This window comes from Bos javanicus, chromosome 28 (assembly GCF_032452875.1).
Source record: "Bos javanicus breed banteng chromosome 28, ARS-OSU_banteng_1.0, whole genome shotgun sequence".
Lineage (NCBI taxonomy): Eukaryota > Metazoa > Chordata > Mammalia > Artiodactyla > Bovidae > Bos > Bos javanicus.
The window spans coordinates 10,582,508-10,608,653 of NC_083895.1; the positions used below are offsets into that span (position 1 = coordinate 10,582,508).

Consider the following 26,146-nt stretch of genomic DNA (forward strand, 5'->3'; position numbering starts at 1 on the left):
GCTTCCAGTGCAGGGGGCTCGGGTTGAATCCTTGGCCAGGGAACTAAGATTCCACATGCTGTGCAGTGCTGTGGAAGGAAATAAGGGAGGAAAGGAAAGAAAAGAAAGAAAGGAAAGGAAGAAAGATGGACGAAACAGATCGTGTTTCCCTGAAAACTGGTACCTAGCTCCTAGGTGCTGGTTTGTATCTTCCTCATCAATCTGTCAGCATCTTCAGCCCATCTGTCCATCTCCATGTGTGGATGGCACATGGATCGTGTGTTCATCTCTCCTTCCCCCCAGTGTCTTCTTGGCCCCGGGGTTGCTGCTGCTTGGAGCCTGGTGTGAAGTCACCACGTGTAAGTCCCCAGGGCAGACTCTTGTTCGTTACCTGCAGCTCCCTAAGCAGACATGGGACCCAACGACTAGGGTATAAACTCACCCAAGTGCAAAATTGATGTCACCTAGCCAACTTTCTTTCTACTCAAAGAATTCTTGGCAGCAGTTAACACATTTGCCCAAATATAAGGTAATTTCCACATATTCACAATGGAAAGGGTTTGCAAAATGGGTGTTTTCTTTAGCCGGCTTGAATTTATACAACACTGGTGTTCAGTTTTGTGGTTACCTTCAGATTTTCTAAGGAGATATTTTAAAAATTTTAAGTGGTAAAATACACATACGATGTTTGCCATCTTGACCAGTTTTAGGTGTATGGTTCAAAGGCTTTAAGTACAATGACACTATTGTGCAGCCATCACCACCACCCATCTTAGGAGCTTTTTCATCTTGCCAAACTGAAACTCTATACCCGTTAAACACTAACTCTCCATTCGCCCTTGCTCCACTCTCTGGTAATCAATATTTTACTGTCTGTCTCTTTGAATTTAACTCCTCTAGGTGACCCATATAAATGGAACCATATAGTATTGTCCACCTGTGACTGGCTTATTTCACTTAGCATGCAATAAAGGTTCATCTTTATTCTAGCATGTCAGAATTCCCTTCCTTTTTAAGGCTGAATAATATTCCGCATTTTGTTAATCCAGTCATCTGTCAATGGACATTTAGGTCATTTCTACCTTTTTTCTTATCTAGACCATTTCCCTTTGGCACACAGACCCAATGGTATCCAGAAACTATTCTCTTCCACAAAACCAATGCATTGCACTTGAACTTCACTCAGATTTAAAACAAGTCCTCCCAACAGAAATCTGCAGTGTTTCATCATTTGTGTGTGGTGGTTCTCAGCTCCTCGGCATCTCGAGGAGGAAATGAGCTAACCCAATCAAGATTATCGGCCTGGGGATGACTTCCCTGGTGGTGCAGTGGTTAAGACTCCACAGTCTGAATGCAGACAGCATGAGTTCGATCCCTGGTCAGGGAACTATAGTCCCGCATGCCTCATGCCCCTACCCCCCCCAAAAAAAGTGTCATCTGCCTGGGACATAGTATGTACTCAGCAAAAGTCAGCCATAGAGAAGTTCGGAAGGAGGAAGGAGCAGGATGGAGGAACTGGTTTTGGGAGTTGGCTCAGAAAAGACCCAGGGGTAGGATCCCTTGGAGGGGAAGGGACAGACATGAAAAGGAGAGGATTAGCCTTTGTGTCATGTCCCCTGCCATCCTGTGTGGCTCACAGCTAAGCCCACTGCTGCTCTGACCCACGACTCTGTCCTCTGTTCCTGGATCAGTTTTAATGGAGCAGCAAGTGCTCAATCGCACTCATACCCTCTGACCTGGACTCAGCGCCCCCAGGACGCTGCAGGGCTGGCCTCCATGCCCGAGTCACAGCTCCTTGGCCCTGGACTCCTGTCCCCAGAGCTGTACTTTGGTTAGGTTCCCACCACCAGGCTTCCCCCTGAGGATTATTGGTACTGACCTTACATGTCACCAAGTGTCATTCAGGTCCAGAAGGCTGTACGAGCACCCAGGGCACATCACCCTGAATGTGAGCTTGGACAGCTTCCCAGAGCTGGTGATGCCTAAGCTGAGGCCTTAAAGGGAAGAGAAAGCAAAGTAGCAAGGAGGGGTGGGGGAGAGGATTCCCCACATCCTCACCGCCCGCCTGGCAGAAGCTACTAGAGCTGCTCTCAGAACCTGCTCCTCTCCTTGCCAGACCACGTCTTCATGTGGCCCTTGACCTTTTCTCTCCTCCCCTCCGACTTCCCTCCTTTCTCATTCCCGCCCTTGCTACTGAAATGTAGGCCCTGGGCGTTCCTCGAAGTTGAGACTTGACCACATGCCCTCCACTGCCCGACTTTTCTCCCAGCGTCCGTGTCTTAGTCTCGTAACCCAGCCTCTCCCGAGGACCAGCACTGTCTTCAGTTTCCGCCAAGCTCTGTGGTCTCATCCGTCATCTTCTGGACTCACTCTTTGTCTCACTTACGCTCACCCGCCCCCATGTTGGCTGTATCCTCGCCATGGCTCTAGCTTTATCCCTTCCTCTCCCAAAGCAGTGGTATGGAGACTTCCTAATCCTTGCCTTTGAGCCAGTCACGCTTCCCCTCATCAGATTGCCTGGCTGCCCCATTCTCCCTGGCCACCTGTGTGTCCCAACCTCCTACAGTCGGGTAGGTGTTTCCGCTCTGATCCTTGACAGCTCCAAGGATGCCCAGGTTCTGATGACAGCCTCTTAGTGGCTCCCATTGCCTGAAACCAGGTCTCAGACCTCAGCCCATTTTCCCATCTCATCTCCCTCCATCACACCCTCAAGCCTTTGCTTCAGACAAAATGCCCTGCAGGAGCCCCGTGTGTTTTCACTTCCTTTTGGGCTCCCATGGACCTCTAGCTCAATGCCCTTTCCTCCTCTCCAGGCCCTCAAAAAGGCTTATCTCAGACATCTCTGATTTGAAGAATCGAATGTGTTTTGGTTGGAAGAAACCTCTCCCCTCTGACTTGATCTTTTCCTCCCTATCAGAACACACCATCTTCCGCCTTAGTTTTAGTTAGTCTGGTGTGTCTCTATTTCCCCAGCATCTCTGAGCCTTGCGGTCCGGGTTCAGGTCCCTTTACCTTTGTAGATGGGTTCCCCCACAGGAGCTGGTACCTATTAGTTAGTCAGAAAAGAGGTGCCGAATGAGGTTTCAGTAAGACCCTGGAAACCACCAAATATAAGTCTCTTCTGACTTCACTCTTAGGAAACCATCTTTAAAAGTAGCACAACATATTAATCAAGACCAAGAACAAAAATCTAAATTGTGTCCCCATCGACTGTCACAAGTAATTCCGAGTCTTGTCCCTCATCTACATCAATGGGGTGAGGCTAGCCGGACACTGATTTTGGTAACATTTTCTCCAGATGATGAGAAATCAAATCAGCTATGCCACGTAACATCATCTTTACTTAAAGAACAGCCCATGCTTTAGCAGGACTCGGCAGTACCACAAAAATCTGTCCAGTGCTAATGTTTGTGTCTCTTGATACTACCTGAAGGTCCGGTTTCTGCTTCCCCCACGAAAGTTTCCAATTCAGTGAGCATAACCATGACTGTGCCGGTGGGAGGGCGAGCCTGCCCGGTCCTGCTGGAGCTGCACAGATGGGAAAAGGCAGGTCCCCACATGACCTGGTGAACAGTGAATAGTGGCCTTAACGTTGTGGAGCTCCTGGGTTTTGTCTTGCAGAAGTAAAAAGTTGCAGAGAGAGGAATTTTTGTTCTTTTAAAGACTGCCCCTAACTCTTATAAACTGTATGTACGGTATGGTGAACAGGTTGCTTTTTGTTCTAGTGAGGACAGTGAGAAAGAGTAGGATTCAAATAAAGCAAGAAATAGATGAGTTAGGGGACAAAATCTAGCTGGTAAGACATAGGGATGCTTCTTGTGTAAAAAAAAAAATATTAGGCTTGTAATTAGACCACTCTCTGTATTCTGCAGAAACATGGGCATTTATTTTTGGATAAAATTTGTTTGTGGCCACACCCTGTGGCATGCGGGATCTTAGTTCCCAGACCAGAGATTGAACCCGTGACCCTTGCGGTAGAAGCTAGGAGTCTTAACTGCTGGACCACCAGGAAAACCCTGGAACATGGGAATTTATGAACTCAAGAGCAAGGAGAAAGGATTCTTAGGGGATTAAGAGGAAAAGACTGTTTAAAATGTTTGACACTAGGGAGCTAGCACATCTTTAAGGGAAACTCTCAGAGACCTGAGAATGTAGAGCCTCTTAGGGATAAGGTCATCTATCAGCCCCCTCAGCATGCAAATGAGAAATCAGAGGCCAGGGCTCTGACTCCAGGTGAGTGAGGTCCCCGTGGTTATGAACGCAGGTGGACTCACACCCGGGGCCTTGACCCAACTCTTAGTGCTTCTTCTGAAGTACTGTGGATGGAAGGGGTACCGTTAGCTGCTGAGAGAGATTTAGTTGTATGTAGATAGAGTTAATGTGGGCTTTCCCTGGGGGTTCAGTAGTTAAGACTCTGCCCTTCCACTGCAGGGGATGCAGGTTCGATCCCTGATCAGGGAACTAAGGTACCACATGCTGCATAGCACAGCCAAAATAAATAAATAAATAAAAATTTAAAAAATAACATAGAGATAACATGAACAGATATACAGTGGGGTCGTTCTTCTCTGCTGACTCCACTGAAAACACACACCAACACATACCCTACGAGGAGATCAGGTAACTCGCTCCAGGTAGCACAGCCTTGGTAAAAATAGAACCTCAAGTAGATGGGCAGAAACACATTGCTTCTAAAGGGAATTAGTCACTGTTTTTAACAGTTTTTCTTTGCTTCTGTGACTTAGCAACTGAACAACAACAATAAAAAAAAGTATAATAGATACAGGCAAGAATTATAACTTGGACTGACAAACAACAAGCCTGACAAAAAGCAGATAGAGAATAAAATAAGAGAAATAGTCCATAGTGTAAAATTAAAAACAAAAAAGAAATGGCATCTTGTATGCATTTATACTTTAAAAAAATGACAGTAATTTAACAAACATCTGTGGAGTGTCTGCTGTGTGCTGGGCATTGTTCTGACCGCTGAGGACCCAGCACGGAGAAGAAATAGACAAGGGTTCCTGCCCTCTGGGAGTTTATATTCTAGGGAGAGACACATCATTCACTACCCATTTTTTTTTTTTTAATTGGAGGATAGTTGATTTACAACATTATGTTAGTTTCTACTGTACAGCAAAGTGAAGTGACACATATACATATATCCACTCTTTTAAAAATTCTTTTCCCGTATAAATCATTACCGAATATTGAATAGAGTTCCCTGTGCTATACAGTAGGTCCTTATCAGTTATCCATTTTATATTTAGTAGTGTAAACATGTCAATTCCAATCTCCTAATCTGTCCCTTCTCTCTTTCCCCCCAGTAACTGTAAGTTTGTTTTCTATGTCTCCGACTCTCTATTTTGTAAATAAGTTCATTTGTACCTTTTTTTTATACCACATACAAGCAATATCATATGATATTTGTCTTTCTCTGTCTGACTTACTACTCAGTAAAGTACCATTCTTAAGATCCATACCCCCCTCCGAGGCTCTGGTGGAAATTTAACTACATTGGAAAATTGATAACATCTCTAATCACATATGGGTATGGTTTTAATGAAGATTGCATTTTTGTTTTTTAAGGGAGAAGAAAATGGCTTTCGAGACAGTACTGGAGACCCCCTTTCAGGTAAATGATTGACTTTAAAGGTATCTGGGCATCAGTGCTAGCTAGCATGGCTAAATTCAAGATCATTTGAGAAGGTGTTTATCATTAACTTTCAAAATCTGTATTACCGACTAGAGAAACTTTCCAACCACACGCCATGGTGAACTGCAAAGAAATCTTGCAGGATTTCACAAAAGCCTACAAGGAGTATTTTCTCATGTTAACCCTCCTTTGCTTGTGCAAGGCACAGCAGGGGTTTTAACTGGATGGCTTTAGGATCTGATGAGGGTCAGAACCGACCCTCCCTCCAAGTTCCAGGGGCCACAGTGTTGGTAGAGAACTTTGCCAGGAGGAAGCACATGATGGGAGGTAGGCAAACCCAGTCACGGTAAGAAGGGCCGCTCAGACACCCACTGCCTCCCTTCCGTCTCCGCACCTTAGGGAGCCAGGCTACGTGCTGGTTCCCACCGTTTTCTGCTTCTAATGTGTTTCACCAAAAAACATTTTAAAATTAATTTTTATTGGAGTATAGTTGTTTTACAATGTTGCATTAGTTTCTACTGCACAACAAAGTGAATCATATACATGTATATACATACACATGTATAGGTATATACATATACATATGTATATGTAGGTTGCCCCAGAGCACTGAGTAGAGTTCCCTGAGCATACAGTAGGTTCTCATTAGTTATCTATTTTATATGTAGTATCAATAATGTATGTAAATCAACCCCAATCTCCCAATTCCTCCCACCTCTCCCCTTCCCCTCCTTGATGTCCACACATGTGTTCTCTATGTCTCTGTCTCTATTTCTGCAAATAAGATCATCTATACCGTTTTTCTAGATTCCACATATATGCATTAATATACAAGAAACATTTAATTTGTCTCCACTGCCTCGTCCCCCACCACCTTTTTTGTTTCTTCATTGTAAGACAGAAACTCTGGCAGGGTTAAGGGCCTTCCTTGGTGGTCCAGGGGTTGGCACTTCGCACTTTAGTGCAGGGTTGCTGGTTTGATCCCTGGTCAGAGAATTTAGATCCCCATGTGCCATGTGGCATGGCCAAAAAAATGAAAAAACAAAAACAAAAAAAATTGGCAATATTTAGATTTCTCATTAATTAATCATGGGGAAAATATGGAGTGAGCATTAAAATAAGCTACCAAAATAAAGGGGGAAAAAAAACTCACCAACATTTTAAAATATTTTTTAAAACACATATTGAATGATCCAAATCATCAGGGGTTTGTTCATTTCTTTTTTAAAGAAGGATGGGGATACTCATAAAAGTCTTAGATATATTCTATCATCAATCCCAAGCTGTGCCCAGGTAACCATGCTGAAAATCGGAACTTGCGATGCATAATCAACTTTTGATACATGATGTTAGGAGCAGTTTTATCTCTGGGTGGTGAGATTCCAGGTGGGTTTTTTTGTTTGTTTTTTCATTCAACCGATTTTCACTTCTTAAAGACCCACTGTGTGCCAGGCTCTGAGGAAGCCAGGTGGCAGAGGTACAGTTCTGAAAGACCCAAGTTGGGACGCTGGTTCCTGTTCAGCCACTATCCTGCTCACCACTGTCCTACTGTGATGGGAGAAATCAGGGAGAAATTGGGCCAGGAGAACGTCCGGTGGCACCTACCCACCAGCTTTCATGGCACAGGCCCAACATCTGGGGTCCCAACCAGGAACCCATGGAACTTGTCTTCCTTGGACCACAGTCCGCCCCTGCTGGAGGCTAAGGCCTCGGCTAAGAATTATCCTCTTCCACAAATGCTCCAGTGGACACAGGCTCACATTAGAAGCACCTCGCTGAGTGAGGTGGAGGAACGGAAAGTATCTTTTCATACAAGCAGAGGCAGTTTTAATTTTCTTTTCACTCCCCTGTATTTAAAAAATTTCTAGTATGAGTATCAGAAAAACCTACCCCCAAAACTTTCATCTGTATATTCAATATATACAATATATTCAATATATATAACCAATGATCTGGTGTAGGCACATACATATAATGAGTAGTAAAATAACCTAAAAGGTGAACTGTGATGAGCCTGAGTGGTGAGAATGTGAAAATTTTTTTTCCTATACTCATCTGAGTTTTTAGATTTTCTGTGACAAGTACATATTTCTTTTCTAATTAAAAAAAACCTATAGTTAAACTTTTTAAAGACTAACATCCTGCCTACCAATGTGAAACGTCAGCTAAAATGAATATGAATCAAGTAAGTTGGTTAGTAATATCTGTAAACCCTTCCAAGACTCTTACGAGGTCAGGTCATTACTAGATTAATCAAATTACAGTTTGTCTCTAAATGTCTTTACCTGTGTCAAAATGAAATGAAAGATTTTCAGAGAGAACAAACTTTTCACAGTGATAGCAGGTAACATTACCTAGAGCAGAACCCATCCTGCCGAAGTCAACGTCTTTGCCACCCAGCATGATGCTTTGCCCAGAGGAATGTTCAGGTGTTTGGTTGGGTGTTTTTTTTTCCCCCATAAATAAGCAAATGAGAGACATTGACTTCAGGGCTTTGCTCTTGGAAGATGGGGCAAAAGCAAATCCCCATTATTTCCTCTTTTTTTTTTTTTCCTAAATATCTATTTATTTGGCCCCACCGGGTCTTAGTTGCAGCACACGGGGATACTTAGTTGTGGCATGCAAACTCTTTGTTGTGGCATATGGAATCTAGTTCCTTGATCGAACCCAGGACCCCAGCGTTGGGAGTCTTAGCCACTGGACCACCAGGTGAGTCCTGCCGTATTTCCCCTTTGAATGAGAGCAGCCACCTAAGTAAGGTTTACTTACTGTTCCACTTGCACAAATTTAGCGTTTGCCAGGAACCAGGTCTCGTTCAAGTACTTTTGTTGTTCAGTCGCTAATTCATGTCTGACTCTTTGCGACCCCATGGACTTCAGCAGCCAGGTTTCCCTGTCCTTCACCATCTCCCGGAGTTTGCTCAAACTCTTGTCCATTGAGTCCGTAATGCCATCCATCCATCTCATCCTCTGTTGCCGCTTCTACTCTTGCCCTCAATCTTTTCCAGCATCAAGGTCTTATCCAATGACTCTGCTCTTTTTAGGGATGCCCTTAGAAAAAAGTGTTAATGACAACTCTGTGGGTTCAGTTATTCACCAGGTGGATACAACAGAAGTAGCACTGGGTCACATGACTGGCACTGGTCATGTGACTGGTACTCCATCGCATAGGTCCTGAGTGGGATTCAAGCCCCAGGCCTGGCCTGACCGCCCACCCCACCGCCACCACCAGCACCACCCCACGCTGTCTCCCTATTGGTCAAACCCATCGCCTGTGAAGCACACATGTCAGATGCTTGAGTGTCATACCCAGGGGGTGAAGGTCAGACTTCCAGCTCAGAGTCTCAGGCTGGAACAAAGCCAAAGTCCACCCCCTTCCCCCGAGTCAGTCTTTGAGCCACTGAAACACTTTTTGCAGATGCTTGCTACTTTCCCATAATCAGGCCCTTGGTCTAGCCTTACTTAACGCAGAGCCTGGCTTTTATTTAATTCTTAAATAAAACCTTAGTTATCTGCCATCCAGTTTATATCTGGTAAAAGAAAGCAATGTACTCAGGATGGAGGGCTCTAAGATAAAAGGAGGGATTCAACCAGAGTGAGAAATGACAGCTGACAGTTTGTAATCAAGGGAAGAATAAGAATACGATTCAGAATCAGCTACTACCAGAAAAATAAAGCCCCCTCGTGGAACCATTGAATGCAGAAACCAGCCCCCAGGAGTCATAAAAGTTTTACAGTGTTTTCATGCAGTTTTTCAAAATGAAAACATTTGGGCATTAAAAGAGTATGACTCAGTTATAAAAACCAGACAAACAAAAAACTCCTCACAAATTGGAAAGTTAGAAACCTTTTCTAGGGACTTACGTAGCAATCTAGTGATTAAGACTCTGCACTCCTAACGCAAGGGGCGCAGGTTCGATTCTTGATTGGAGAACGAAGATCCCACGTGCTGCAAGGGGCAGGTGATATAAAAAAGATACGTCAATTCTGTAAACTACAGAAATTAAAACAAATAAATAATTTTAAAAACTAAAAAAACAAATAATAACCTCTTGTTGTTGCCTCTGGTGGCGCTGTTTATCACTTGGACCATGACTCCCTCCCTACCTCTTCACAGTTGCCAGCTTTGCAAGACTTGACTTTCTGACCACCTTGCATAATTCAGCACTTGCCTCTTCCAACCCTAATTTCCCTGTAGAAGTGAATGTGCAAAAAGATTTTCTTTTTTTTCAACTGAGGTCTATACGGTGACTCAGTAATACGTGGTGTCACGTAATTCAGAATGCAAGCTCACGTAAAACTCTCTGCTAAACTTTAACCTCGGTCCTTTCTTATATGTGTGTTTTGTTTTGTTTTTAAACATACCTTCTATGCCTCAGTTTGGTGAGATGACAGAGTGGCCCAGTGTGATTTACTTGCCAAGATCCATCCAATTTGTCAGTTAGATTTCCTAGTGCTGCTGCCAACTTGATGTCTTCTTAAAAGGGTGTTTCAGAGAGGGAAAATGAAATCATATTGTTTTTCCCTTTGGTTAAGAGATCAAACACCCACCGAAAGCCCTGGGGTCAGTTTCTTAGTAGATAAAAATAATTCTTCACCATTTTCGAGCTCAGAGCAAATAACTACCTCTGATGAATCATGTGGTATGCACACACCCCACTGATCTCTCAAAGCCATAAACTGGCATTTTAAATATATTTATTTCCAGCCATGTTAGAAACCACATGCAGAAAAAAGCGTGAATTTACACCATTAACAAACACAGCTGTGGAAGTATTTGACAGTACTTTGACACTTGCTGGTATTTTCCAAATCTCATAATTTATAGACACCTAGGAGTTATTTTTTCCAATGAGTCAATTCTTCGCATGAGGTGGCCAAAGTACTGGAGTTTCAGCTTTAGCATCATTCCTTCCAAAGAAATCCCAACTGAGGAGTTATTTTAGTTATTTTAGAATAGAACATGTTTTGCTATTTGCGAAGCTGCCAGTATAAAATGTTTACTATTTAATTGTTCGTGCCAAGTGAAGACCTGGTTATCACGGGGAACATTATTGTAAATGATTTGAGAGCTCGCAGTGGCACTGAGCACTGTGGAGGGAAATACCCGTGTAGTAATAGCTCCCGAAAAGCCAGGGTGTACAAGATAAAACGGCACCTCCCCTGCAGGGAGACACAGTAAGTCAATCTGTGATGCACTGCCAGCACCCTGACTGGAGCTATTTTCCAGGCTCAGCCAGTCATGACCCTTGTGGGCTCTGCATCTTGTTCCAATTCACAGTTAACTGTTAATTGACCAGCATTTCATGGTCTGCCAGCCGCCAGCTGGAGAGTTAGGCACTGCATCTTTGGACGTGAGCTGTTTCTTACTGTGTTTGAAATGACATGCACATACCTTGTCACTGAGCACGCTTGATTTCTGAACTCTTCTTTAAGGTATGATGTAAAAGGTGTGTGAGATGAAGAATAGTGGAAGAAGGGCGAAAAAAAAAACCCTAGAAAACCCATTCTTCTGTTTGTGAGTGTGCGGAAATATTATCCACAAACTCCCAATCACCAAGCGCACGCTGTATTCTTCAAAGAGAAGTAGGTGGCATTCCAAAACCTACTTTTGCTGGCCCATCTGATTGAGAACTTCCTCAGTAGATATGGTTTAAGGCAATGGTTTTCAACCCTGCTGCACATGAGAATTTCCAAGAGAGCTTAGAAAACTTCCCGTGTCTGGCCTGTACCCCAGACCAATTAAATAAGGATATTGGTGGTGGAACCAGACATCAGGATTTTGTAATCTCCCCAGGGGAGAGTGGGGGTAGGGAGGGGGTAGAGAGTTCCATTTTTAGCCAAGGTTTGAGAACTACTGCTTTATTTATTCATTCATGCCTGTCATGCATGGGATCTTAGTTCTTCAACCAGAGATCAAACTCGTACCCCCTGCATTGAAAACTCAGAATCTTAACCACTGAACCACCAGGAAAGTCCTGAGAACTGCTGCTGTTATGGTTCCTTACCCACAGCTACTAATGCTTTGTTGCATACATACCATGCACTGCTGCTGCTGCTAAGTCGCTTCAATCATGTCCAACTCTGTGTGACCCCATAGACAGCAGCCCACCAGGCTCCCCCGTCCCTGGGATTCTCCAGGCAAGAACACTGGAGTGGGTTGCCATTTCCTTCTCCAATGCATGAAAGTGAAAAGTCAAAGTGAAGTTGCTCAGTCCTGTCTGACTCTTCGAGACCCCATGGACTGCAGCCTACCAGGCTCCTCTGTCCATGGGATTTTCCAGGCAAGAGTACTGGAGTGGGGTGCCATTGCCTTCTCCAACTACCATGCACTAGGATAAGGCTTTAAGGGATGGTCTCACTTAATCCTCTCCACACCTTTATGAAAGTCAGTCCTCTCAATTGTTCAGAGAGGGAGGACATGGCTGTACAGGAGTACAGGAGTAACCCGTCCAAGCTGCATACCTGCACAATGTCAGCTTGTATCGATAGTTGGTCAGCATGCCTCTAAAGCTCATGTGGCTCTCTCTGTGGTACATGGTGTACTCCTTCTCCATAGCAACCAGTCATCCTTCTTCTGCCTTGTATATACTCAGCACAAGAAACCTTTCGGTTTGTCTGAAACTTTCTAGATAACTCTTCATATGCTGCTCAGAAGTTTCTGATTTGATTATTTCTCTGTGTCATGTTCTTCATTAAATAGATTTACTCAGCAGACATTAGTGAGTGCCTACTGTGTGCCTGGAATTAAGTGGAGACATTAGACATCTAAGTCCCTTTCCTCTTGGACCTTATATACTGGTTGGGAGTGACAGACAGTAAACACAAGTAGTTACATGTGGTGGTAGGTGCCTTGAGGAAAATAAGTGAGTGTACAGTGGGGTTTGCCTGCAAGGAAAGGATGCTGTGTTAGCTACGAAGGTGCACCAAGATCTAAGGAGCAAAGGAGCCAGCCATGTGGAGATCTGAGAAAGGAGGACTTCAGAGGGAAGACCCAGCTAGTGCAAAAGTCCTGAGGCAGGGTTGAGTATATGTTCTAGGGACAAGGGTGGGCAGTGAAGGGCACTTGGAAAGGCAATGAGCTGGGAGGTGTCAGCAGAGGCCAGATGACACAATGACACACTCTCCCCCCCCACCCCCCCGCATTCTACTTAAAAAAAGTTGTAAATCCTAACACCCTTAAATAACATTTACATAAGACTTGACAAAAATGCTTTCACACCATTCACCTCATTTAATTCATGAGATATAGGAATTATTATATTATCATCTCCACTTGATAGATGAGGACTCTGAAGTCCAGGGATGTTAAATGCCATTTAGCAGTCAAGCCCTGGAAAGCTGGGGCACCAGGGTTTGAGGAGCCGCATCTGATGCAGCTGATTCAGGATTATGCATGTGAAGCAGCTGTCCCCAACCTTTTTGGCACCAGGGACTGGTTTTGTGAAAGAGTTTTTCCACCATCTGGGGGTGGGAGTGGGGGATGGTATCAGGATGTTTCAAGTGTGTTACATTTATTGTGCGCTTTATTTCTATTATTATTCCATCAGCTCCACCTCAGATCACCAGGCATTAGATCCCAGAATTTGGGACTCCTGATATAAAAGGGCACAGTGCAGGGCCGGTTATATATTAAGCGTTTGATAAATAACAGTTACTGTGATGATAAAAACCACTGAGAAATTTGGCCCTTCTTCCACTGATAAATTCTTCCTTAGTTCAAGCCAGGACTCAGACTAAACTTATAGAAGGCAAATCCTTCCAGAGTTTTGGCCTCTAAGAAGTTATTATGAATTAATGGTGCAATCTGTTCTTGTTTTTCATCAGTGGAAAATATGCAAGTGTCAAAATATGACAAGCAAGGACCCTACTTGTTAGAGAATCTAAGTGAATTTTTGTACATAACTGACTTCTCTCTCCTCAATAACACTCTCCTTTCCTTCCCCCAAATCTAGAATCAATCTGTTTTTTGTATTTTTCTGTTAACAGCCAATAGACACCAGTAAATTTCTCTTTCCTTTGCTAGTACTTATCTCTTCACATCCTAAAATGCATCACACAGTAATAAGAAACCTACCTTGTCTCCGGAGGAGAAAGAACAATTCTCATTCATTCATTTAGTAAACAGTTTTTGAGTTTCTCCTGTACAGATACCCTGAGCTTGCCACTGAGTAGCATCCAATAATAATCCCATTTTCCCCCCCATTTCTTAGGAAAACGTCTTTGGTTCTAAATGTTTCTCTTCTTATGATTTTTCTTACCCCAAAGCTTCAGCCATCCTTTCCTTGCATGCACACGAATACATGATAGGTGTTTACAGGAGGGCAGGACAAAATATATTTCATAGGGGAAAAAAAAGTTTGTCTGCTTAAGTCCTCAGAGAACTAATTATAGTTTATGATTCAAAAGGCAACTTTAAATTCATGACTGTTGGCAGTTTGTATAGATTCCAGTTGGGAAAATGGCTTAGCGTGTGTGTCATTGAAAATAAAAAAGGAAACAATAGACTTTTGACACATCATACATTTTAAAACAAACTGATAAATGGATAGTGGTGGTGTTCAAAGAAATAGAAGTTTCTCATACACTAGAAGGCTTAGAGGAGCGTCACAGAAACCTTAACGATTTTCATTCTTCTTGACGCTAAAGGAGAAAACATCGCTAAAACCCTGAGTCTTACGGAGGTAATACAGGGCAGACCTTCAGAAAGCAATACATTTCATTCTGGACTTAGAGATATAAATCGTTTATTTTTTTGTGACATTTAAAAAATATATTTTAAGTATCCAAATAAACATTGTAACTATAGAAAATTAGGACCATCCATTGTTAATGTTTTTATGCATACTTCTAGATTTTTCCTATGCCCATGAATGTGTGTATAATATATTCTTTATGTGGATAAAAATGACTGTATTATTTTGTTTTTACGAAAACTGAATTACACATACCCTTTGGTAAACTGCTTGTTTTCCTACGTGACAGATTATTATTTTGACTCTACTTTTTTCCGTACACCCACCTTTATTTTTTTAATTTATTTATTTTTAATTGAAGGATAATTGCTTTACAGTATTAATGTTGGTTTCTGCCCTACATGAACATGAATCAGCCATAGGTGTACATATGTCCCCTCCCTCTTGCACCTCTGTCCCACTTCCCAGCCCCACCCCACCTCTCTAGGTTTTTACAGAGCCCCGATTTGAGTTCCCTGGATTTTGACTCTACTTTTAAATAAGGGCAAAGAAAAGTGCACAGTTTCCCCCTTGTACTGAAAAAGCCACCTTCAATGTTAGAAAGCTCTTTATAAATAAATTTCTGTCCCATCATGGAGCTAAAGTCTTACTTCCATATACACCACACCATTATTAATGGAGCGGAAGAATAACTCTCACTATATTACACAGAAATGTAATTCAACATTTTAGAACTCTAAGATGTGTACACGTTGCAGGAGGATATGGATCTTTTCTCAGGGCCCTGAAGGTGCAACAACAAAGATCATATGGAATATCTCACTGCAAGGCAAAGTCAGGAGATGCAAACACAATGATGAGACTGTGGGTGAGACGGCATTGCAGGCAGAGCCAGGGGATTTCATGAAGGGGTGTTTCTGAGGTGGGTTTCATAGGATAGATAAGTTCAGTAGCTGAGGGGAATTTCAATGAGAGGAGTTCAGTGAGAGGGAGAGAGAAAGAAGAGAGATGACTGATCAGAGAGAAAACATCAGAAAAGTCATGGAGGAAATCTATATTTTCCACCTATGCAATTGACAAAGATCCTTTTAAAAGTGTTACTTGCTGCTGCTGCTGCTAAGTCGCTCAGTCGTGTCCGACTCTGTGCGACCCCATAGACGGCAGCCCACCAGACTCCCCCGTCCCTGGGATTCTCCAGGCAAGAACACTGGAGTGGGTTGCCATTTCCTTCTCTAACGCATGAAAGTGAAAAGTGAAAGTGAAGTCGCTCAGTCGTGTCCGACCCTCAGCGACCCCATGGACTGCAGCCTTCCAGGCTCCTCCGTCCATGGGATTTTCCAGGCAAAAGTACTGGAGTGGGGTGCCATTGCTAACAAAGGTCAACTGAGATATGCACCATCACTATTCTCTGTTTGGAGTGTAAATTGGCACAATATTTTTCTGGAAAGCAATTTAGGATATATGCACTGATAGCCTTAAAATGGTCATACTTTTCAGCCTAATAGTCCCATTAGTGGAGAGATAATTAAAGAGGTGGCCAAAAATTTAGATGTAAGGGTCTGCATCAAATTGTTATTCATAGTCATGCAACTATGGGGAAACCCTGGATGTTCAAGTTTACACAAAATTCATAACTGAATATAATTTTAATGTTCTACCCTGAGCTTATATTTTTTCCTTTTCATTTTATTAAACTTTGAAACAAAGAAAATACAGGTTGTCTATTCAGGAAGTGAGTAGTCCCCCTTCTTTGGAGCCCAGATTATATTCGAGGAAGTCATGGGAAATAAGATGGGAAGAGAGGTATGGAGAGCTTCCAGGGGAGATTGGGACCCTGGTAACTGGTTGGATAGAGAAAAAAAGTCTGTAAGGATGCTGAAGAATTGCAGGTGCCATTAGGGGACTTGAGGTGCTTTGTGTGCACAGTATATAAGAAATATATAAGTACTGTATTGGGCCCTTTGAGTTGGAGATGTCATCTGAACATCGAGAGACGCTTTCTCGTAGTCAGTTCTGGGGCCCAGGTGAGCTGGCAGGGTTGGCCATTCATTTATTCACTCAATCCACATTGGTTAAGTGTTTGCTGTGTGTCAAGGGCTAATACTGCAGATGCAAAAAGAAAGAGTCTTCCATTCTAGTGGCAGATCTTTGTAGAGGCTGTTGGGAGTGGAGAAGACCAAAGGGACGCAGTGCAGAAGAGGAAAGCTTTGGGCTAAGAACAGGACTAGAGCACCTCCTTGTAACTCCCAGGGACTTGGCATGAGACAGGCTGGGATCACAGTGTCTCAGGCAGACAAGAAAAGGGATGTGGCCAGGACAAGGTAGGATGTGCCTGGGGATAAGGGGCTTGAGTTCTGGGAAAAGAGTCTTCAGTGCAATAGACAGTGTTCAAAGGGGCACAGGAGTCTTGGGCTCAGTTCTAGAGGCAGGCAGGCCCGAGGGGAGTGAGGTGATGGGGGCATTAGCAGCAGCAGGGGGTCCAGGTGATCCTCCAAGCCAGGTGGGGATCTGCTTGTCTGGATTTATCTACCCCATCAGAACTGGACTCTGGTCCGCAGGTGGGGCATGGGGAACTGGGTCTGGTCTCTACAGGGCTGGTAAGAATGGGGCTGGTCAGATGCTGCTCGCCCAAGAAGGTGAATGTTAATAACATGGTGAGGCATTGTAGGCAACAGGTTTTGATTTCTCCTTTTAGAAGTTTAATAGTAAATTGGGACTTGCCCAGCAGTCCAGTGGTTAAGACTCTGAGCTTTTACTGCAGGTTGTATGGGTTCCATCCTGGTTGGGGAACTAAGATCCCACATGCCATGTAGTATAACCCAAAAAATAATAACAAATATTTTTAAAACAGTAAGGAAATGAAGAGTAAGAGAAAGGCCTTCAGTGAATTATAAACCAGAGAGTGGCAGTTTGAGGTTCTTATTTTTTATGATAGAGGAGTTATATACCTATCTGTGGATAAAGGAAAGAGAATCAGTAGAGATGGTGTCTGGAGGTGAGGGGAAAGAAAGGAGGTATTTGATGAAACAAATCATGGGGAAGGTGGGAAGAGGTGGCCTCAAAGCAGTAAGTGAAGCTTGGCAAAGAGGAGGGATGCTGCACTGATACGTTGGCTCAGTGCTGAACAATATGTTTGTTAATGTAATACATGATTTTCATTATCGTAGAAATATAAACGCCACTAGAGAAAGTTTGGAAAATAGAAGCATAATCCCAGGTGGTGCAGTGGTAAAGACTCTGCCTGCCAATGCAAGGACACAAGTTCGATCCCTGGATCAGGAAGATCCCCTGGAGGAGGGCATGGTAACACACTCCAGTATTCTTACCTGGAGAATCCCATGGACAGAGGAGCCTGGTGGGCTACCGTCCATGGGGTCACAAAGAGTCGGACACGACTGAGCACACAGCTCACACCTGAGCACACCCCGACATGCACACTGAGAAAGTTTGGAAAATAAAAACATAATCCTACATTAACCACAGAAGCTATGATTATTTTTGTACATTTCCTTCCATGGTAATATTAACAGAGACTTTTCCCATAGTTTTAATCAGAGTACATAAATTCCTTACTTCTTGTATTTTTCTTTTTTTTTTTTTTAATTTTACTTTATTTTTAAACTTTACAAATTGTATTAGTTTTGCCAAATATCAAAATTAATCCGCCACAGGTATACATGTGTTCCCCATCCTGAACCCTCCTCCCTCCCCATACCATCCCTCTGGGTCGTCCCAGTGCACCAGCCCCAAGCATCCAGTATCGTGCATCGAACCTGGACTGGCAACTCATTTCATACATGATATTATACATGTTTCAATGCCATTCTCCCAAATCTTCCCACCCTCTCCCTCTGCAACAGAGTCCATAAGACTGTTCTATACATCAGTGTCTCTTTTGCTGTCTTGTACACAGGGTTATTGTTAGCATCTTTCTAAATTCCATATATATGCGTTAGTATACTGTATTGGTGTTTTTCTTTCTGGCTTACTTCACTCTGTATAATAGGCTCCAGTTTCATCCACCTCATTAGAACTGATTCAAATGTATTCTTTTTAATGGCTGAGTAATACTCCATTGTGTATATGTACCACAGCTTTCTTATCCTTTCATCTGCTGATGGACATCTAGGTTGCTTCCATGTCCTGGCTATTATAAACAGTGCTGCGATGAACATTGGGGTACACGTGTCTCTTTCAATTCTGGTTTCCTCGGTGTATATGCCCAGCAGTGGGATTGCTGGGTCATAAGGCAGTTCTATTTCCAGTTTTTTAAGGAATCTCCACACTGTTCTCCATAGTGGCTGTACTAGTTTGCATTCCCACCAACAGTGTAAGAGGGTTCCCTTTTCTCCACACCCTCTCCAGCATTTATTGCTTGTAGACTTTTGGATCACAGCCATTCTGACTGCATTTTTCACTTAACATGACAGCACACACATTTTCTAGGTTGCTATATAGTCTTCATAATTTGTTAAATAATATTCCTTCAAATAGTAACAATAATTTATTTCACTAGTCCCCTTTGATTTTAAGGTTTTTTTTAATGTATAATAAGATTATAATAAAAAATGTTTAAGTACATACATATTTTAGATGATCTCCTTTGGCTGGATTCTCAGAAGTTATATTAGTAGGTCAGAGTATGAGCATAATTTTCATGGCTTTTGTTATCTTTTACTTTGTATTTGCCTCAAATTTTCTAGTTCTCAATTTTATAATAACCAGAGTGACTCCTTTTTTTTTTTTCTCCAAATTTTTTACTTTCCTAAGTTGGGCAGTCCACACAGTTCAGTGTAGAAAAAGGCATCATAACCTCCAAGAATTTTCCAAGCCAGTGATCTTTAGTGTTGCCTTTGGTGGTTAAATATCCCCGGTGAGAGGGGCTAGGAAATTCGGTGCAGTTGCAGAGTTTTAATTCACTTGGGTTGCTTCACCCGCTTACACCTGTACTCTGAGTTGTCTCTTGCCTACTAACCTCTTCCCTCTAACCTATTTACTGCTTACCTACTAGCTTCATCCTCTGCTAACATGCTGGCAGATACTGCAGGGAGGCCAGAGATGATGGATGGGAAGGTGGCCCTTCCTCTGTGCTGGGGCAGCTCTTCTTGGTGAAAGCAAAAGTGTTAGTCGCTCAGTCATGTCTGACCCTTTGTGACCCCATAGACTGCAGCCTGCCAGGCTCCTCTGTCCATGGAATTCTCCAGGCAAGAATACTAGAGTGGGTAGCCATTCCCTTCTCCAGGGGATCTTCCCAACCCAGGGATCGAACCTGGGTCTCCAGGATTGCAGGCAGATTCTTTATCATCTGAGCCACCAAGGAAGCCCCCTTCTTGGGGAGGCTGAGCTCAAAGCCACCCACTCGCCCAGCCCACTGCACACTCCTCAGGGTATTGGCTCCACTTCAAAGGCAGCCTTATGTGTTAAAAAATAAATAAATAAATAAATAAAGGCAAAGCCATGATAAGGTGGCCATAAATCTGAAAAGTCTGGCATTATCAGTTATCACTTATTTTCAAATATGTGTGTGGAGTGGATATTCCAGTTTTGGGTTTTGCATGTATTTTTTTTTTTTTTAATAAAGACCTTTTGAAGAATTGTGTAATACTTTACACTCTGACATTCTATGCTTGACTTTAAAAAGCTGACAAGGCTGACTTGTAATATGGAAGGGGTGAGAGGGTTGAGGAGCAGGTGAGAATGGGCTGGTTTCTCCTGGGATGGCTGACCACCCCCCTCCACTGGCTATCTGCCCATGGAGAGAGCTCTGCTCTTTGGAGCCCTCATCTGGCCAGCAGGCTCACAAACGCGCAGCCTGGGGGACAGAGAGTCTCAGAAAGGAACACTGGCTTTATAAAGTCTTGCCACGCTTCCAACAGAACAGCTCTTCGTGACCGCAAAGAACAGGGGGTTATTGGTGAATATGTAGAAGTGAGTATCCTGAAATAGGTGCTGTGCTTACCCTGATGCTATGAGCAATTCAGTAGGAGAATAAAGGACCAGAGATAAGCACGTGTCTGGGGCCTCTTGCTGACATACGCACCCTGTGGTTTACCCTGCAGATGTGAGCAAGGACGCGTCCTGTACGGAGACCTGTTCCTGTCCCTCCTGTTCGCTCCAAGTCCCCACCATCAGCGACTTGCTCAATGACCAGGACTTACTAGATGTGATCAGGATAAAGCTGGATCCCTGTCACCCAACAGTCAAAAACTGGAGGAATTTTGCAAGCAAGTGGGGCATGCCCTACGACGAGCTGTGCTTCCTGGAGCAGCGACCGCAGAGCCCCACCCTGGAGTTCTTGCTCCGGAACAGTCAGAGGACGGTGGGCCAGCTGATGGAGCTCTGCCGGCTGTACCACCGCGCCGACGTGGAGAAGGTGCTGCGCAGGTGGGTGGATGAGGAGTGGCCCAAGCGGGGGCGTGGAGAGCACCCCAGGAACTTCTAGACCTCCGCTCCTTCTCATTGGCCTCTCGGACATTGAAACAAGCGCAAGTTAAGGAGCAATGTGAATCTGTTCTTTTTTTTCTCTTTCCCCACATTGTGCTGCACGCAGGATTTTAGTTCCCTAACCAGGGATCGAACCCACGGAGCCTGCACTGGGAACGTGGAGTCTTAACCACTGGACCTCTGGGAAAGTCCTGACTCTGTTCTTTTTCAGGTTTAGGAGAAGGGCCCAGAATCATGGACACTGGTTTTCCCTAGAGCTGGCAGTTTTGTGGAGGGGTTGGGTATGTTTTTGGTGGTGGAATTTCCTTTAGTTTTGCACATCTGTTTTAATTTAATATTTGAATCTGGAATTGGGGAAAATGCGTTGTAAGCTCCTACGGGAACCAGGGCCAAATCTATAATCAGAATGGATTCATGCCATGATGAAAATAAAAGCTCCCCTCCTTTAAATACTGAAGATTGAGATTGGAACTAAGATGGTTGATGGCCCCCAAAAGTCATCCACAAGATCCCTGGCGAGTAATGACACTCCCACAACTTAGAAGAAACCCACAGAGAGCAGTCACCCTTTAGTCTATTACTCTTTTTGTTATAAAGTGCTCAAGTGAATTTACAGGTTACTGGCATTATGTTGTGATACACTCTAGGACACAGGTGCCGTCTTTCTTATTCAAACACTTGCATAATCTGGGCGCTGTCAAAGGGGTCTTTGCTCGAGTGTTTTCGAAAGAAATGTTTATAAAAACAATTGGTTATTGGGAAGACAAAGTCAGGAGTTAGCAGGGTAATAAGGACCACCACGGGAAAGGTATTGACAAAGAGTTGGCCCTTCCAGTATCCTTGACTTTTCAAAAGTTAATTTAATATTTACGTCTTTTCTATCGGGTCAAGTGTTTTGCCCCAGAGAGAAAGCTCAGTTGAGAAATAAAAATCTGGGGAGGGAGGAGGGGGGAGGGGTTCAGGATAGAGGGGACACATGTATGCCTGTGGCCAGTTCATATTGATGTATGGCAAAATCCATCTCAATATTCAGATATTGTACATCACAATTCAGCCCATGGGTGAAAGGCAACCCCCTCTAAAACCTACTATCTCAGCTTAAGACAGAGCCTCAGTGTTACCCAGCACATTAGCCAAGAAAGAGAAATATTTAATGATGATATTGTAAGGGGAACTGTGCTTTAAAATCCAAATTTTAGAGGATTTAAAACCAAATGAAAGATTAGATCCAAAGAATATCCAGAATTCTTGTTTGATGGTTTACTGTGGAAGGTGTGGAGGATGGGAGCCTTGGTTTACTTGACAGTTTCATAAAAGTGCTATTTGGTTTTGGCTGTAGGCTTAGAAAATTAAGGTACTTCTTTTTCATCTAGTTTGAGAGGATTCTGTATAAATCCCTGACTAAAAGAAGCAAAAATGATGACTAACATTGATAGGAGTTCAAGAAAGATTAGGATTAATTCAAAAAGTTATTTTCTAAACCGCTGACATTTTTTCCCCACTGTTTACAGCAGTTACAGAGGTTGCTGGTATGTAGTCATCAAATGTTATCTCTAAACTTGCAAAATTACTGTAGAGACCTACTGATCTCTTCTGATTTAGTCAGTGTTAGTCACATCTAGCTCGCCAGATTTAGCAGATAAATGCCACGTTTATCAAAAGATGTACCCAAAGCAGCAGTCAGAGATAAAAGGTAAGTTTTAAAAACTGGGTTCTTTTGCGACTTGATGTCCAATGGGGCGGTTGTTACATGTTGATTGTCTGCTGTGTTCTCGGCACTGTACAGAACATTTGATTTTGCACCATGTTCGGGATCCCAGGTGGAGCAATGGTAAAGGATCTGCCTACCAGCGCAGGAGACGCAAGAACTCGGGTTCTATCCCTGTGTTGGGAAGATCCCCTGGAGTACGAAATGGTAGCCATCTCCAGTATTCTTGCCTGGAGAATCCCATGGACAGAGGAGCCTGGTGGGCTACAGTCCATAGTGTGACAAGGAGTCAGACACAACTGAGCGTGCACAAGCATGTACACACGGTGTTTTCATTAGGCTGCGTGTGACGTGTTCTCATACGTTAGCCCAAAATGTACTATGGGAAAGTGCAGATGAGCCTTTCACATTTATTATGGACATTTAGGGAAATGGAACCAAAAGGGTGTGCTTATTTAGTGTTTTGTGGTTCCAGACCCTCAAGTCAGAGGGTCATCTCTCCTTGGATCCTGACACCCCTTCGTGATAGAAGGAGGGGGTCCCAGCATGACAAATGTCCCGTGGGACATGTTTCCAAATTTCCAAACTGCAGATTTCAATGTCAAAGCTGACATTTTTTCAAGTTTTTTTTTTTAATGTGGACCATTTTTAAAGCATTTTGAATTTAAAATTTGTTTTTATTGAATTTGTTATGATATTGTTCTGTTTTATATTTTGGTTTCTTGGCCAAGCAGTGTGTGGGATCTTAGTTCCCTGATCAGGGATTGAACCCATACTCCCTGCATTGGAAGGCGAAGTCTCAACCACTGGACCACCAGGGAATTCCCCCCAAGCTTAGACAGAACTTACCCTCATAGATACCTGAATGTGGCTATGGTTCATAAATGTCAGCTGAAATTACCTTTGAGTTGGATCAGAAATGTTAAGACACAAGAGTGCAGATGGTTCAGCTATGGGCAGAGCTAAGAATGCTCCTTTATCTTTATGTTCAGGAATTACAGAGAAACCACGAGACCACAGAGCACCACCCACTCATCTCTCCATTTGGCAGCATTACTTCCAAAGCCCTGATGGCTAATAATGTCCATCACTGGCTATAAAAGCTTAAGTGTCTTTTATAATTGCATAGCGGAAGTGCCAGGGTAGAAGGGATTAAAAAAAATAGGAGTTGATATAAGTATGTTGTTTTAACTTCACTCTGTCATTATTTGCACACATCGACATCTACATTCATTGGCATTTACCTTAGGAAAAGTTGTAATTATTAACAGTATGATATTAGCAGAGAGAGATTTAACCAAAAATTGTTTTTAACTAAAGTTCATTCAGATTCTAGACTTTGACCAAATGAAGGATGACTTTCATCTGTGTTACATACAGAAACAGCAAAAGTAAATCTCAACTGAAATAGAACTATAACACAATTCTGTAATAATCCCAAATAATTTTCTTTAAAGTTTATTTTTAGTAGATAAATACTGTATTAGCCTGACTATGATGATACTTTACAAAGGTCAAAGTGGAAAGGAAGAGAATTACTTTATGCCTGATTGATCAAATAATTGTTAAACTGTATTCATTAATACTTAAAAGCTTTGTTCTGTAGGAATCCATGTTGAATTGACCACACTATGAACTAATCTGCTTTTGATGAGGTCCTTTCGCTATTAGAAGGATGAATTCTTTTTAGCTAAGTTCCAAGGTACACTCTTTTAAACAAAACTCTCACCTTGAAAGTCCCTTCACCCTCTTCTGCCTGAAAGTAATAATGTAATGATACTGTCTGAATAGTTTTTACAGCTTGCTTTCCAAGCAAAGGTTAATTATGACAATAAAGGGAGAGATTTGAAAATGAAAAAAAAAAAAAACACCATTTCTGTCATGGTGTTATGTGTGGCAATATGCATTTTAGTTGGTTGCAATAGAAAATTACTACTTGCAAGGGAATGGAAAGCAAAGTAGACACCACACACACACCCAGGACATATGCACACAGAGGAAGACTCACGTGGAAGGAAGAAATGGCAGCCACTCCAGTAAGCTCGCCTGGAAAATCCCGTGGACCGAGGAGCCTGGTAGGCTACCATCCATGGGGTCGCAAAGAGTCGGACACGACTGAGTGACAAATAAAGCACAGAGTTATTTAAATTATTAAATAACTTAATTTAAATTAAGTTAAATTTAAATGACTTAAATTAATCTTAAAATTATAAGATTTTAAATAGGGCTTAAATTGTTTACCTGGATTGCCCATCAGTATTCAAGATAACTTGTATGAACAAGTCTTCCATTTTTGTGACACTAAATAATAAATATTCAATAATATAGAGGGACTTCCCTGGCGATCCAGTGGTCAGACTCTGTGCTTCCACTGCAGGGGACCCAGGTTCAACTCCTGGTTGGGAAACTAAGATCCCACAAGCTACATGGCCATAAAATAATAATATAGAAAATGCATGGTCATAGACAAAGATGCTGCGCCTCTGTTACCCTGTAGGGTAATTTTTATGTGGTGCTGCCCTCTGCTGGAGAATGAAATTTATTTGCATCCTTTCAGGCTTGGTTAAGACCAGCCTGTGTGTGTGTCAGTCGCTAAGCTGTGATTCCATGGACGGTAGCCCACCAGGCTCTGGCTCCTCTGTCCATGGAATTCTCCATGGCAAGAATACTAGAGTGGGTAACCATTCCCTTCTCCAGGGGTCTTCCTGACCCAGGGATCAAACCCCTGTCTCTTGCGTCTCCTGCACTGGCAGGCAGATTCTTTGCCTTCTGAGCCACCGGGGACCACCTAACCCTAAGACCAGCCTAGAACCAACCTTCTATTGATTATTGGTTGTATGTTAGAACCCTTAGAAGTAGCCCACTAAAAAATCAGAAGAGTGCAATCATTTTACAGACTGACAAATATTAATGGAATGAGGCTGGCATAATTGAGATAAGGGTTCCTGTCCCCTGAAGGTATCCCCATCATGACAACATCCATCACTCAGATGACATGTGGAACAGTCAACCCTAGTTACAGTTCCTCACTCTGGGAATTCTCCCTAAACACTCAATAGGACTTTTCCTCTGTGGAGATTTAAGGTTAGCTGTCTGTGGTCTCTCTTGCTTTCAGTTTAATGATGTTTCGTCTTGAACATCACAAGAATAGTGGCTTCTGTGTAAAAAGGCAAAGGGATTGATCTCCCTCAGTTACAGCAGACTTCAAGGCAGAGTGCTAGCTGTGTCTTCCTCTGTGATACATAAAAGAAACACGGTATTTTAAATACAATCCTAATAACTAAGATCTAGCAAATTTTCTTTCTCTTTCAGATGAGTGAATATATTTCATTTAGTTTTGAGGCAAGACTATCCTCCTTATATTAATAACATTTTCCCACTTCTGTCCTCCCTGTTCTAGAATCTTCCTCTCCTCTGGGGTCATGTTTCTGATCTCTGTATTGCTCTGTATTGTTTTAGGGCCAGTTCTTAGTCTTTGAATCAGATTTCTTCTATATGCCTGTGGCCTTCTTAATCCCGGTGACCTGCTAACATTAACTTCCTTTTTTTTGCTTATACATATAGAGGATTGTCTTTCATATTTAATGACACTTTAGACCTAAGAACATTGAAACTGTTTTCTACCCTTGTAACCAAAACATCTGCAACTGCATGTAGAGGAAGT

At 42.8% G+C, this 26,146-nt stretch overlaps 1 protein-coding gene across 2 annotated transcripts in view; it reads left to right on the plus strand.

Moving 5' to 3' along the window:
• EDARADD (EDAR associated via death domain) overlaps positions 1-21,224 on the plus strand; it is an 83,146-nt gene extending 61,922 nt beyond the window's left edge. For both annotated transcript variants that reach the window (XM_061404918.1, XM_061404917.1), the window contains 2 exons: positions 5,569-5,614; positions 20,390-21,224. In XM_061404918.1, the coding sequence (XP_061260902.1) occupies positions 5,569-5,614; positions 20,390-20,772 (429 nt within the window). In that variant the 3' untranslated portion in view covers positions 20,773-21,224. The remainder of the gene's footprint in view (positions 1-5,568; positions 5,615-20,389) is intronic.
• Positions 21,225-26,146: the final 4,922 nt, after the last annotated feature.